The 12,371-nt window shown below is 62.8% G+C and overlaps 1 protein-coding gene across 1 annotated transcript; it reads right to left on the bottom strand.

Moving 5' to 3' along the window:
- Positions 1-373: 373 nt before the first annotated feature.
- LOC142819019 (leucine-rich repeat-containing protein 25-like) lies at positions 374-6,354 on the bottom strand. The gene is made up of 3 exons (XM_075902910.2): positions 5,790-6,354; positions 2,885-3,358; positions 374-1,212 (listed from the first exon to the last, which is right to left on the bottom strand). Exons 2-3 carry the CDS (start codon positions 3,352-3,354, stop codon positions 1,071-1,073), a joined length of 612 nt encoding a protein of 203 aa, XP_075759025.2. The 5' UTR covers positions 3,355-3,358; positions 5,790-6,354; the 3' UTR covers positions 374-1,070.
- Positions 6,355-12,371: the final 6,017 nt, after the last annotated feature.

The following is a 12,371-nucleotide window of genomic DNA, read 5'->3' on the forward strand; positions in this document are numbered from 1 at the left end:
AGCAGGCAGGCTCAGTGGCATGATCAGCTCACCGGCTGACAGCCCCAAGGGGCGATCCAACCTGGCACACGGGAGCCATTCCCAGTGCCCCAGCCCCCCACTGGCACCGGGACTCAGCCCCTCTAGCCCTGAGCAAGTCTCTCCACCTGCCCTGACGGCAGCCCCAGAAGTTCAACCTTTTTGTACAGAGCTCCTGGGCCAGCCAGTCACCGCCCCTGCATGGAGCCGGGGGTCACGCCGGGGACGACCGAATTCCACGCGCTGCTCATTCTGCCCCCTGGTAGGGGGCAGGGCGCCTTGGGGTGGCAGCACAGTGCAGGATCTGCCCCGGGGGAGGGAGGTGACTGACGCAGCGAACGCAAGCAGGAGCATGTGACTACAGCCTGTTTACTGAAGCTTGGTGCATACTGTACAGCACGGGTGCGGGGCTGGGCCAGGCGGGAATCCCCACTACACCATGGCCTGGCGCCGTGAGCCCTGCTCCGGGGGCACCTCCCCCCAGCGCTCCGGGTCCCTCCTTTCCAGCGAGGCCACGTGGAATCGGCTCCCGCCTGCGCCCCCTTTGCCGGCCCTATGTCCCTCCGGGCTGGATGCTCCGGCGGGTGGCCACACCATGCCCCTGTCCCCTGGCTGTAGAGGCAGCCCCACGGGAGCCAGCTGGCTGGTATTTGGATCCCGGTGGGGGCAGAGGCAGAACCAGGCACCTTGGCAGGAGAAACGGGGGCTGTTTCTGGAGGAATTTGCAGTCAGGATCCCCCTTCCCCACTCAGTCGGGAGCACTCCCTGTGCATGGGGGAGGGGGAACTCCAGGTCCCCTCCCCTGCCCCCGGGAAAACCGGAGCAGTCTACATTCTAGCCAGGCCGACTGGGGTTATGGCTGCAGGGGGGCCCACAGGGACACGGCTGCTTCAATTGGGAACCGAGCAGCCCCCTTCCCAGGGGGTGACAAATATTCACAGCTGCTAAACAGGGCCCTGGATGCCCAGCCCTCTCCCGCCCCCGCTGCCCAAGCCCAGTCCCCGGAGGCGGCAGCAGAGGCCGGGATGCCCCCCGGCAGGCGGGCGCAGGGCTCATGTGTCCGGGACGATGTACACGTCCTCGGGGTCGTGGGGCGCGGGGTAGCTGCCGTCGTACAGCTGCTGGGTGTTGCAGTAGATGGGCAGGTCCCCGTGGCAGGCGTCGCTCTCCATGTAACAGTCCTCGTCCGGGACCCTACGGCAGAGAGGGCCCCGTGTTACCCGCACTGCCTGGGGAGCAGCTGGGGAGCTGGCAGGCCCAGGTCCCTGCACGAGGCTCTGGCCACGGCATCGGAACTCTGCGTGGGCGGGCGGGTCGGACCAAGGGGAGAGAAGGGGGCAGGCCCGCTGGCCTTCCACGCCATGGCAGGGCTGCCTGAGGGTGCCAGGACTGGCAGCAGCCCGGGGCCACGGCTCCCAGCACGGGGCTGTCACCCGGCACCTTCCATCTGGTCACAGGCAGGAAACCGGCTCTGTGGCAAATCTAGACAGCTGTTGCAGCAGCACGAGCTGGGTGGCGGGTGACCCATGACTGACCGGAAGGGGGAAGCGTGGTGGCCGTGGCTGGGGGGGGAGTGGAGTGTCATGGCAGGGACTGGATGGGGGTAGGGGGTGGAGTGCCGTGGCATGGAGGGGAGAGGGAGGGTGGGGGGAGTGTGGTGGCATGGGGGGGAGGAGGGGGAGGGGAAGGGGGGGGAGTGGGAGGAGGGGAGGGGGAGTGGAGTGCTGTGGCATGGAGGGGAGAGGGAGGGTGGGGGGAGTGTGGTGGCATGGGGGGGAGGGGGGGAAAGGGGGGGGGGGAGGGGGAGGGGGAGTGGAGTGCTGTGGCATGGGGGGAGGGGGAGGGTGGGGAGAGTTTGGTGGCATGGGGGGAGGGGAGGCAGAGTGCTGTAGCAGGGTCTTTCAGAGATGTCCCCTCTTCCCCCGTAGTGTATGGGCACCGCTGGGGGGGGCAATCCCCCACCTCTGCCAGTGATCAGACCCTCTTGAAAGAAGGGCTAAGGGATCTTTCGGAGAAGGCTTGATTTTCCGCAAAATCAGTGTCTAGACTGGCGCTTTTTCCGGCAAAGCTCCGTGCCGAAAAAAAAGCAGCAGCCACTTTTATGCGAATGAAGCGGGGGAGATTTAAATCCCCGCTTCGTTAGCAATTGTGATACGTCTAATTTACATCTAATTTACATCCCGTTTACGAAAAAGGGATACAGTCTAGACGTAGCCACCTCGTCTATCTGCTTGTCCATCTATATCCCTCCACACGCTCTCCCGCTAGCTAGATCTGTCTGCCTATCTATCCTGCCCCACACCGTCCCCCTATCTATCTATCTATCTATCTATCTATCTATCTATCTATCTATCTATCTATCTATCTATCTATCTATCTATCCTGCCCCACACCGTCCCCCTATCTATCTATCTATCTATCTATCTATCCTGCCCCACACCGTCCCCCCATCCATCTATCTATCTATCTATCTATCTATCCTGCCCCACACCGTCCCCCTATCTATCTATCTATCTATCTATCCTGCCCCACACCGTCCCCCCATCTATCTATCTATCTATCTATCTATCTATCTATCTATCTATCTATCCTGCCCCACACCGTCCCTCTATCTATCTATCTATCTATCTATCTATCTATCTATCCTGCCCCACACCGTCCCCCCATCCATCCATCCATCCATCTATCTATCTATCTATCTATCTATCCTGCCCCACACCGTTCCCCCATCTATCTATCTATCTCCACACACCTTATCTATTCATCTTCCAGCTGTCTGCCTTTCTCTGTCGTTGCCCCCACCCCAGGGCCGCTGCCTCCCGGGGGCAGGGGGCTTGGTGGCCAGGGGTCCCCGCCGTGGGCTCACCTGTACTGCGGTGCTCTTCTCTCCAGACACTCGTACTGTCCTGCGGGCTGGGAGGGGCCAATGAAGATGTTCTCGTAATCGCCAACCTGGCAGGAGCCCTGGCCGGGGCCTGGCTCTGCGCTGCGGCTGATGTAGCGTGGCTGGCCGTGGCCGATGGAGGCCGTGGACTCCCGCTTGCCGTGGTCCTCGGAGGCCTTCCTCTTCCTCCTGAGCAGGACGAAGACCCCGCCCAGGCCCCCCGCCAGCAGCAGCACGGCCACCACGGAGGCGGCGATGGCCACGAAGCCCAGCGTGCCCAGACCGCTGCACTCCTGGGCGTGGAACTCGGTGACGTTGATGAGCCTCTGGTCCCGCGGCGAGAGGCAGAGGCAGGGAGGCGCCGTGCAGTTCTCGGGCTCACACGTGCAGTTCTGGACCATGCTGCCCGCCACGCCGTGCAGGGCAAGCAGGGCTGCCAGGAGCGCCAGCATCTTCCTAGCCGGAAAGCAAGACCCGGACGGGCTGTAAGCGGGGGAGGGGAGGTTGCAGCCGCACAGAGAACACCCCTCGGCCTGATCGGCTCCAGGCCCCTCTGCTCCCCACGGGCTCCCCGGCCCGCGAGAGGACGCCGCAGCCGCTCCTGGTGCATTCGGCTGGGAGCTGCACCGGGCCGAGGCGGCGATGGGCCCGCTCTGCAAAGGAGGCAGCTGAAGGGCACGGGAGGGGCTGGGGAGACGGGCACTGCTCTGCCCCCTCTCCCCCCAGGAGCCCTGGCTCCCCTCCCCCAGGCACAGGCTGAGGTCGCACCGATGTGCTGAGCTGGGGGAAAAGTGCAAGCAGGGAGTGCAAGCTCTGCGGAGTCATGAGCCGGTGGCTTTGTGGGGGGAGGGGTGGGCGGGGAGCAGAGACAGATGCTCTGGGGCAAATGGAGCTAGAGGTGGCAGAAGTGCTCTGTGCCCGGCCTGAGCCCAGGGAGCCAGGACAGAGCTGGGGGGGGGGGTGTCTGTGCCCGGCCTGAGCCCAGGGAGCCAGGACAGGGGGGGGGGGTGTCTGTGCCCGGCCTGAGCCCAGGGAGCCAGGACAGGGCTGGGGGGGGGTGTCAGTGCCCGGCCTGAGCCCAGGGAGCCAGGACAGGGCTGGGGGGGGGGTGTCTGTGCCCGGCCTGAGCCCAGGGAGCCAGGACAGGGCTGGGGGGGGGTGTCAGTGCCCGGCCTGAGCCCAGGGAGCCAGGACAGAGCTGGGGGGGGTGTCTGTGCCCGGCCTGAGCACAGGGAGCCAGGACAGGGCTGGGGGGGGGGGGTGTCTGTGCCCGGCCTGAGCCCAGGGAGCCAGGACAGGGCTGGGGGGGGGGGTGTCTGTGCCCGGCCTGAGCCCAGGGAGCCAGGACAGAGCTGGGGGGGGGGGTGTCTGTGCCCGGCCTGAGCCCAGGGAGCCAGGACAGGGCTGGGGGGGGGTGTCTGTGCCCGGCCTGAGCACAGGGAGCCAGGACAGAGCTGGGGGGGGGGGGGTGTCTGTGCCCGGCCTGAGCACAGGGAGCCAGGACAGAGCTGGGGGGGGTGTCTGTGCCCGGCCTGAGCACAGGGAGCCAGGACAGAGCTGGGGGGGGGGGTGTCTGTGCCCGGCCTGAGCACAGGGAGCCAGGACAGAGCTGGGGGGGGGGGGGGTGTCTGTGCCCGGCCTGAGCACAGGGAGCCAGGACAGGGCTGGGGGGGGGGTGTCTGTGCCCAGCCTGAGCACAGGGAGCCAGGACAGAGCTGGGGGGGGGGGGTGTCTGTGCCCAGCCTGAGCACAGGGAGCCAGGACAGAGCTGGGGGGGGGGGGTGTCTGTGCCCAGCCTGAGCACAGGGAGCCAGGACAGAGCTGGGGGGGGGGGTGTCAGTGCCCAGCCTGAGCCCAGGGAGCCAGGACAGGGCTGGGGGGGGGTGTCTGTGCCCGGCCTGAGCACAGGGAGCCAGGACAGGGCTGGGGGGGGGGTGTCTGTGCCCGGCCTGAGCACAGGGAGCCAGGACAGAGCTGGGGGGGGTGTCTGTGCCCAGCCTGAGCCCAGGGAGCCAGGACAGAGCGGGGGGGGGGGGGGTGTCTGTGCCCGGCCTGAGCCCAGGGAGCCAGGACAGAGCTGGGGGGGGGGGGTCTGTGCCCGGCCTGAGCCCAGGGAGCCAGGACAGGGCTGGGGGGGGGGGGGGGTGTCTGTGCCCGGCCTGAGCACAGGGAGCCAGGACAGAGCGGGGGGGGGGGGGGTGTCTGTGCCCGGCCTGAGCCCAGGGAGCCAGGACAGAGCTGGGGGGGGGGGTGTCTGTGCCCGGCCTGAGCCCAGGGAGCCAGGACAGGGCTGGGGAGGGGGGTGTCTGTGCCCGGCCTGAGCACAGGGAGCCAGGACAGAGCTGGGGGGGGTGTCTGTGCTCCAGCTGTGGCCCCAGGCTCCCTCTTTCCCAGTGGAAGCTCTTTCCGGGAAGCAGGGCAGATGCGTTGCAGGGCTGGGGGCCGGGGCTGCACCAAGTCACTAGACCCTTCGGCCGGACGTAGCGGAGGCGCTTGGCGGAGGCTCCCCTGCCCGCAGGGTTCCTGCTGCCCTGTTGGCAGGGGTGCCCGGCCCTGGGGAGACGGGGTCAGGGCAGACGAACCCCAGGGAGCAGGGGCGTCCCGGACCTTCCTGGCAATCAAGCCATTTGCAGGGAAGGTCCCAGCCCAGCTGCTGCCTCGGCCCTTCAGCAGCCGCTCACAGGGCTGCCCCACAACCCCCCCTTGTCTGCTCCAAGCCGCAAGGTGGTAGGGGACTGCCGGGCGGGGCTCTGCCGACAGGCTGATGGCTCGTGGCTACAGGCCCCGGCTCCCCTGCAGCTGTTCGTGCCTCCCCAGGCTGGGCAGGGGCAAAGGGCAAATGGCCCCTGCCCACAGGCCTCGCCCCATGGTGTCCCCTGCCTCCTACCTGAGCGTTCGCCTGGCTCCAGCCCTCGGCTGCGGCTGCTCGGCTGCTCTGCGGCTCGGCCGGACAGAAGAGGAACAGGCAAGTTCCTCTCTTGCTGGCCAGAGGCTGTGTCACGGCGTGGGGGAGGGGAGCTCCGGGGCGTCACCCCAGAACTGGGGCAGGGCTTGGGAAGCGGGAGGGGAGCCCGACCCTTGCCCGGCTGCCCCGGGCTGGCCCCTTTTCTGCCCTGGTCACTGCCCATTCCTGTTTCCATCCGGTACCGCCCAGGCTGGGCGCTGGCAGGTGGGGGGTGCCTGTGGAGTCCGGGGGATGTTTTGTGGTCCCCGGGCAGGGCAAAGCCGTGCCACCCTGGGACATCGGAGGCTATGGCGGCTGGAGCAGCCCCATCGGGGTGGGCTGGGTGACCGGAAAGAGTCCCCGTCGGGGCAGAGCTGAGGGCAGCTCAGGGGGCTCCCAGCTCCGGGGGAATCCCCAGTAGCATCACAGGCCGGGAGAACGGCGAGGGAGGAGAGCGGGGACGGGTCTCTCAGCACCGCGGGGCGTTGGCCGCGCCCGAGGCCGGTGCGGGGGGACGCGCCGGGTGCTGCCGCCGTCCGGTGGCCAGGAAGGGGCGGGGGCAGGGTGCCCACAGGGCCGTGCCCTGCCCCACTCAGCCCCAGGAAGGCGCCTCAGCATCCCGGGCGCAAGAAGGAAGTGGCACTTCCTCTCCGGATGTCACAACCGACAAACTGTGAAACACTCCTGGGCCGGGAGGCATTTCTCTTCAAGGGGCCCCCCTCCGGGCTTGCAGCCCCCGGGCATAGTGCCCCCGGCCAGGCCTGACCCTGAGGGCCCAGGGCGCCCCCTGCCCCACATGCTGGCTTTGCCACATGCGGTCCTGACAGGAAACCCAACGGGCGCCTCCCCCCCTGGCAGCACAGGGCACTTCCCGCCCTGGCAAGGGAGCACAGAGCCACAGGCGCCGGGACGTTGGGCTGGTCCCGTCCCCCACCCTCGGTCCTCCGGGCCTCCCTTCTCCTCTCCACCCGCAAGGCTCCAGCCCCCACCCCTCAGCAGGGGGAAAAGGCCGAGGCAGCAGCTGCTGCTTGCAGAGGCCAGCGAGCTGGGTCTGGGGGCCCCCCGGAGAGCCCAGGGCCTGGTGACGGGGTTTGGGGTGAAAGGAGCTGGAGCCGAGCGAACTCCCCCCCCCCATCATAATTTCCCTCGTCTCTCAAGGTTCTGCCTCTCTGTGCCCAAAGCTTCGGGGGTCCCTGCCTGGAAGCCAGTGGGGGGCCAGCGCACCCCCTCTGCCATGCTGCCTTGGCCCTCGGCTCTTCCCCGGCGCCGTGTCACTGCTGAGGGTGGGTGCAGACACTGCCAGCCTGCACCACTGCCCCCAGGACCCTCCTCTCCCGGGGCACCAGACGCCACGCTGGGCTGGGCTCGGTGTTCTGGGGAGCAGCTGGGCTGGGCAGGGGGGGAGCCCTGCAGTAGGGACACAGGGCTCCCTCATCAGCAGCCCCCCACCACCGCATGGGCACCATGCACGCCTGACCCCTCCTCCCGTTGGCCCCGACTCCCGCTGCCTCCCCCGGGCCAGGGCCTCGTCAGCCTGCAGCCTGGCTCGTCCCCAGAGCCACGCCGGGCACAGCCTCCCCACCCAAGCTGGGCTCCAGCCAGCTCCGGGAACCAGGGCAGGGCCAGTGAGCCAGGCATGGGCCCCGGGTCCGGCGGAGTTTGCCCCTCTTTGCAGAGGCTGCGAGCTTGCAAGGCAGATCCGGGGCTGCGGGGACAGAGCCTTTGTCTTTGGTCCCGAACCCTCTGGGGCAGTGTTTCTTAAACTGTGTTCCAGGGCACACCAGGCAGTCGGAGGTGTGCCGGGGAGAACAGCATTCAAAATGGCCACCCTTAAAGGGGTAGGCAACTTTTTTTTTTTTTTTTGCTCAATAAATGTCCCCCAACCCTTTTCTTTGTGCTCAATAACTTTCCCCCCAACCCTTTCTCTCCCCCCCCCCCCGACCTTTTTTTTTCTTTTCTCAACAAAAAATCCTTGGTGTTCCCCCATAAAAAAATATGGTTTAGTGTTCCTCGGTCTTAAAAAGTTTAAGAAACACAGCTCTGGAGTCCTCAGCCCCGCATCTCCTGCCCTGGCCGGCTCCCCTTCCCCCCTCGCCAGAGGTCTGACTCAGGCTTGGCAGCGAATTGAGGAAGCTGGCCTGGGGGGGAAGCAAAGGCAGTTACCGTAAGTGCAGCCTGCAGGGGAAAGTTCCGAAATCCCCCGAGCTGCTGAGGGGGGCTCCCTCCACTTCTCTTCCCTGCTCGTAGCACAAACCAATAGGTCATGGGACCGCGCCGGGCCCTGGGTTGCTTCCTCCGGCTGGGCGCCAGCCTGGTTCGCGACGCAGCTCTAGGAACTTGCTCCCCACGGGCTCCGTCTCTGGGCCCGGGCCCCGCCAGGAGCCAGGCGGGGACGACTCAGGAGACCGTCAGGCCCAAAGGGCCCGCTGGGATCATCTCGCCTGCCCTGTGGCCTGTAGAGCCGCACACACCCCCCCTCGCCCCTGCAGGAGACCCAGGATCTCCAGCTGAGCTCCCGCGGCCCTCCAGTCGCGTTGCAGAGAGCACCCCTGCGGCGTAGTGGGGGGCTGTCTGCTCTGTGACCCGGGGTCCCCCTGCGCTGGGATGGGAGATTCTCACCGACTCTCCCAAATGTGGATTAACCCAGACACCCAGGCTCAGCCGCCCAGGGAGAGACAAAGGGAGGAGGGCAGAGACCAGCACCTGGCTGGGGGGCAGGGCTGGGAGAGAGTTTTAGTTTGTCTGGGATCATGGAGGAAGCAGCCTAAGCAAGGGGCTGGGATTTAGGGGCCAGTCTCCCCCATCTCCAGGGGGGCTGAGGCATCCTAGGCCTGCCCTGTAACCAGATTCCATCTGTGCTGTGCTGTATCCTGGAGTTGCAATAAACCCCCTCTGTTCTACTGGCTGGCGGAGTCTGTCCGTGCCATTACGGGGGTGCAGGAGGCGGGGGAACCCCGACGCGACATCACAACCCCCGCCCCAGGCTGCAGAAGGCGGTGAACCCCTCAGGCTCTCTGCCAAACTGGGGGAAACTCCTTCCCAGCCCCCGAGGTGGCGAACGGTGAGACCCTGAGAATGGGGGGGCCAGACACCTGGGAGAGAATTTTCTGTTTCGAGTGCCCCATCTCCAGCCAGTGGGGATAGTTGCTGCCAGCAGTCACAGGCCGCCCCGGTAGGGAGTCCCAGCCCACGGTCCCAGTGGGTCTCAAGGTGTGGTCCATGGACCACCAGTGATCTGCGAGTATCTTGCAGGTGGGCCGCGGGCTCAGGGCTCACCCCCCCCCCCCGGCAGTGAGGAGCCCGCGGTGGCCGGTGGCCGTCCCCCCACCAGCGCCGGCTTCCTGCTGCAGGGGGAGGGAAGGGAGCCTCGTGGGCCTGATCCTGTTTGTGGGGGAAGGTAGCTATTTCGACCTGTGAGCCGTGACACGGTGCCAGGCCTCGCTGGCTGCGATTTGCTGGGGCGTCGGGTGCGGGGCGTCCCGGGGGGGGGCTGCGGCGTCCCTTCCCTTTGGGCCGTGCTGTGCCTGGCTGGTGGGTCGGGAGACCCCGGGGGCTGGCGGGTGCTCTTGCTTCGGGTTTCTCTCGGCTGACGGCGGCACAAAAGCTCCCTGCTCATGGGGCGTTGGCATCAGGGAGGTGAGCTGCAGGGCGGGGTGAAAGGAGGGGGCCTCGCCCACACCACACTCAGCTGGGAGGACCCCCAGAGTCATTCAGACTAATTGCTCCCCAGGGCTTACATAAGGACGGTGTGACAGGGCGCCTGCCCTGCACTGGCCCTTTAAGACCAGGACTCAGGCCCTGAGCCGGGGTGAGAAACAAAGAGGCCAGCTGAAGCTGTTTGGGCTAGGGAGAGCCCAGCTGGCAACTATCTAGGGCAGCACAATTGGCTTGTAGAAGCCAGCTGAAACCATTAGGGCCAGTGTGAGCCCAGCTGGCAGGTGTATATAGAGAAGCACAGTTTGCTTAGGGGGAGAGCCAGTGGAGCGCTGACCGTGGAGGAAGCAGGAGCTCCTTGGAGGGAGACAAGCTGGGGATAGCCAGCAAAGGCTGGAAGCGGGCCAGCCAAGACTCCCCTTGGCTAGGGGCTGGAGACAAAGCCTCTGGTTTGTGGGCCTATCCTGAGGCCGACTAGGTAAGCCGAGCCATTGGGACAGATGCCAATGATGAGCAACCTGTACAGACTGTAACTTGCCCTGAGAGGGGCTATATGAGGACAGTCAGGGGGCACTGAGGCACAGTGGGGGGCTTGCACCACTGACAGACGGCCATACTGGGTCAGACCAAAGGTCCATCCAGCCCAGTACCCTGTCTGCCGACAGGTGCCCCCAAGGAAGTGAATCGAACAGGTAATGATCAATCAATCTATCTCCTGCCATCCATCTCCACCCTCTGACAAACAGAGGCTGGGGACCCCATTCCTTACCCATCCTGGCTAATAACCTCCATGAATTTATCTAGTTCTCTTTTAAACCCAGTTATAGTCCTAGCCTTCACAACCTCCTCAGGCGAGGAGTTCCACAGGTTGACTATGCGCTGTGTGAAGAACTACTTCCTTTTATTTGTTTTAAACCTGCTGCCCATTAATTTCACTTGGTGGCCCCAAGTTCTTATATTATGGGAACAAATAAATAACTTTTCCTTATTCATTTTCTCCACACCACTCATAATTTTATAGTTCTCTATCATATCCCCTCTTAGTCTCCTCTTTTCCAAGCTGAAAAGTCCCAGGCTGCGTCTAAACTGCCATGATTTTGCGGAGATACTTTTAACGGAAAAGTTTTTCCGTTAAAAGTATTTCCGCAAAAGAGCGTCTAGATTGGCACGGATGCTTTTGTGCAAAAAGTGCTTTTGTGCAAAAGCATCCATGCCCAGTATAGACGCGCTTTTGCGCAAGAAAGCTCCGATGGCCATTTTAGCCATCGGGCTTTCTTGTGCAAAAAATTAAGGTGACTGTCTACACTGGCCCTCTTGTGCAAGTATTCTTGCACAAGAGGGCTTATCCCTGAGCGGGAGCGTCAAAGTATTTGCACAAGAAGCACTGAATTCTTACATTAGAACGTCAGTGTTCTTGCACAAATTCAAGCGGCCGGTGTCGACAGCTGGCAAGTTTTTGCGCAAAAGCATCCGTGCCAATCTAGACGCTCTTTTGCGGAAATACTTTTAACGGAAAAACTTTTCCGTTAAAAGTATTTCCGCAAAATCATGCCGGTTAAGACGCACCCCCAGTCTCTTTAATCTCCCCTCATATGGGACCCGTTCCAAACCGCTAATCATTTTAGTTACCCTTCTCAGAGCCCTTTCTAATGCCAGTATATCTTTTTTGAGATGAGACCACATCTGTACGTGGTATGCTAGATGTGGGCGTACCATGGATTTATATAAGGGCAATAAGATATTCTTCGTCTTATTTTCTATCCCTTTTTTAATGATTCCTAACATCCTGTTTGCTTTTTCGACTGCCGCTGCGCACTGCGTGGACGTCTTCAGAGAACTATCCACGATGACTCCAAGATCTCTTTCCTGATTAGTTGTAGCTAACTTAGCCCCCATCATATTATATGTATAGTTGGGCTTCCTGAGGCTCAAACTCAAGGAAGCGTATTCATATTAAGGGAACCTGCCTCGAACTCATTTCGAAGCTTCCCCGTCGTGGGGACACGCTATTTCGATTTTATTATTTTGGCAGTTATTATTTCAAATCTAGTTATTTTGAAATAATTTCCTAGTGGAGACATGCCCCACAGTGTGAGTGCACTCATCTGGCGGGGGGGGGTGTACACACCTGCGGGTGCTTGTCAGTGTGCGCGGACTCATTTGTGCATGTGTGTTTGCACATGTGTGTATTCATTTGTGTGTGTATGTGCATGTGTGTATATGCTTGTCTGTGTATGCATACTCATTTGTGTGTGCGTGCGCACGTGTGTGTGTGCATGTGCTCATCTGTGTGTATGCACATGTGTGCTCATTTGTGTGTGTACTCGTCTGTGTACACGTGCTCATTGTGTGTATGTGCATGTGTCATTTGTGTGTGTACTCGTCTGTGTACATGTGCTCATTTGTGTGTGTGTGCGCATGTGTGTAGGCTCATTTGCGGTTGTGTGCATGTGTGCTCATTTGTGTGTGTGTGTGTGTGTGCTAGTCTGTGTAAGTGTGCTCATTTGTGTGTGCATGCTCACATGAGTATGCTCATTTGTATGTGTGCATGTGTGTGTGCTCATTTGTGTGTGTGTTCATTTGTGTGTGTGTGTGCTCATTTGTGTGTGCTCATCTGCGTACACATGCTCATTTGTGTGTGTGCATGGGGCCTCACACCCTTTGTCCGAAGACCTGCTTCTCTTCTGCTGTTGGAGGCCGCAGACCAGTGAGCGGGGAAGGCGGGAGGGGGCTGGCGGGAGGGGCCCGGGGCCGGCGCAGACATCAGGGCGGACGGCTCTGTTGCCAGGACTTGCGGCTGGTGCTGGGGATTTCCCACGTGCACTTCTCCTCCCTGGGCTCACATTTCCCAGGCAGGTTTGCAGAGCTTCC

The sequence above is a fragment of the Pelodiscus sinensis genome, chromosome 32, assembly GCF_052426305.1.
Source record: "Pelodiscus sinensis isolate ZL-2025 chromosome 32, ASM5242630v1, whole genome shotgun sequence".
In the NCBI taxonomy this organism is placed as follows: Eukaryota; Metazoa; Chordata; order Testudines; family Trionychidae; genus Pelodiscus; species Pelodiscus sinensis.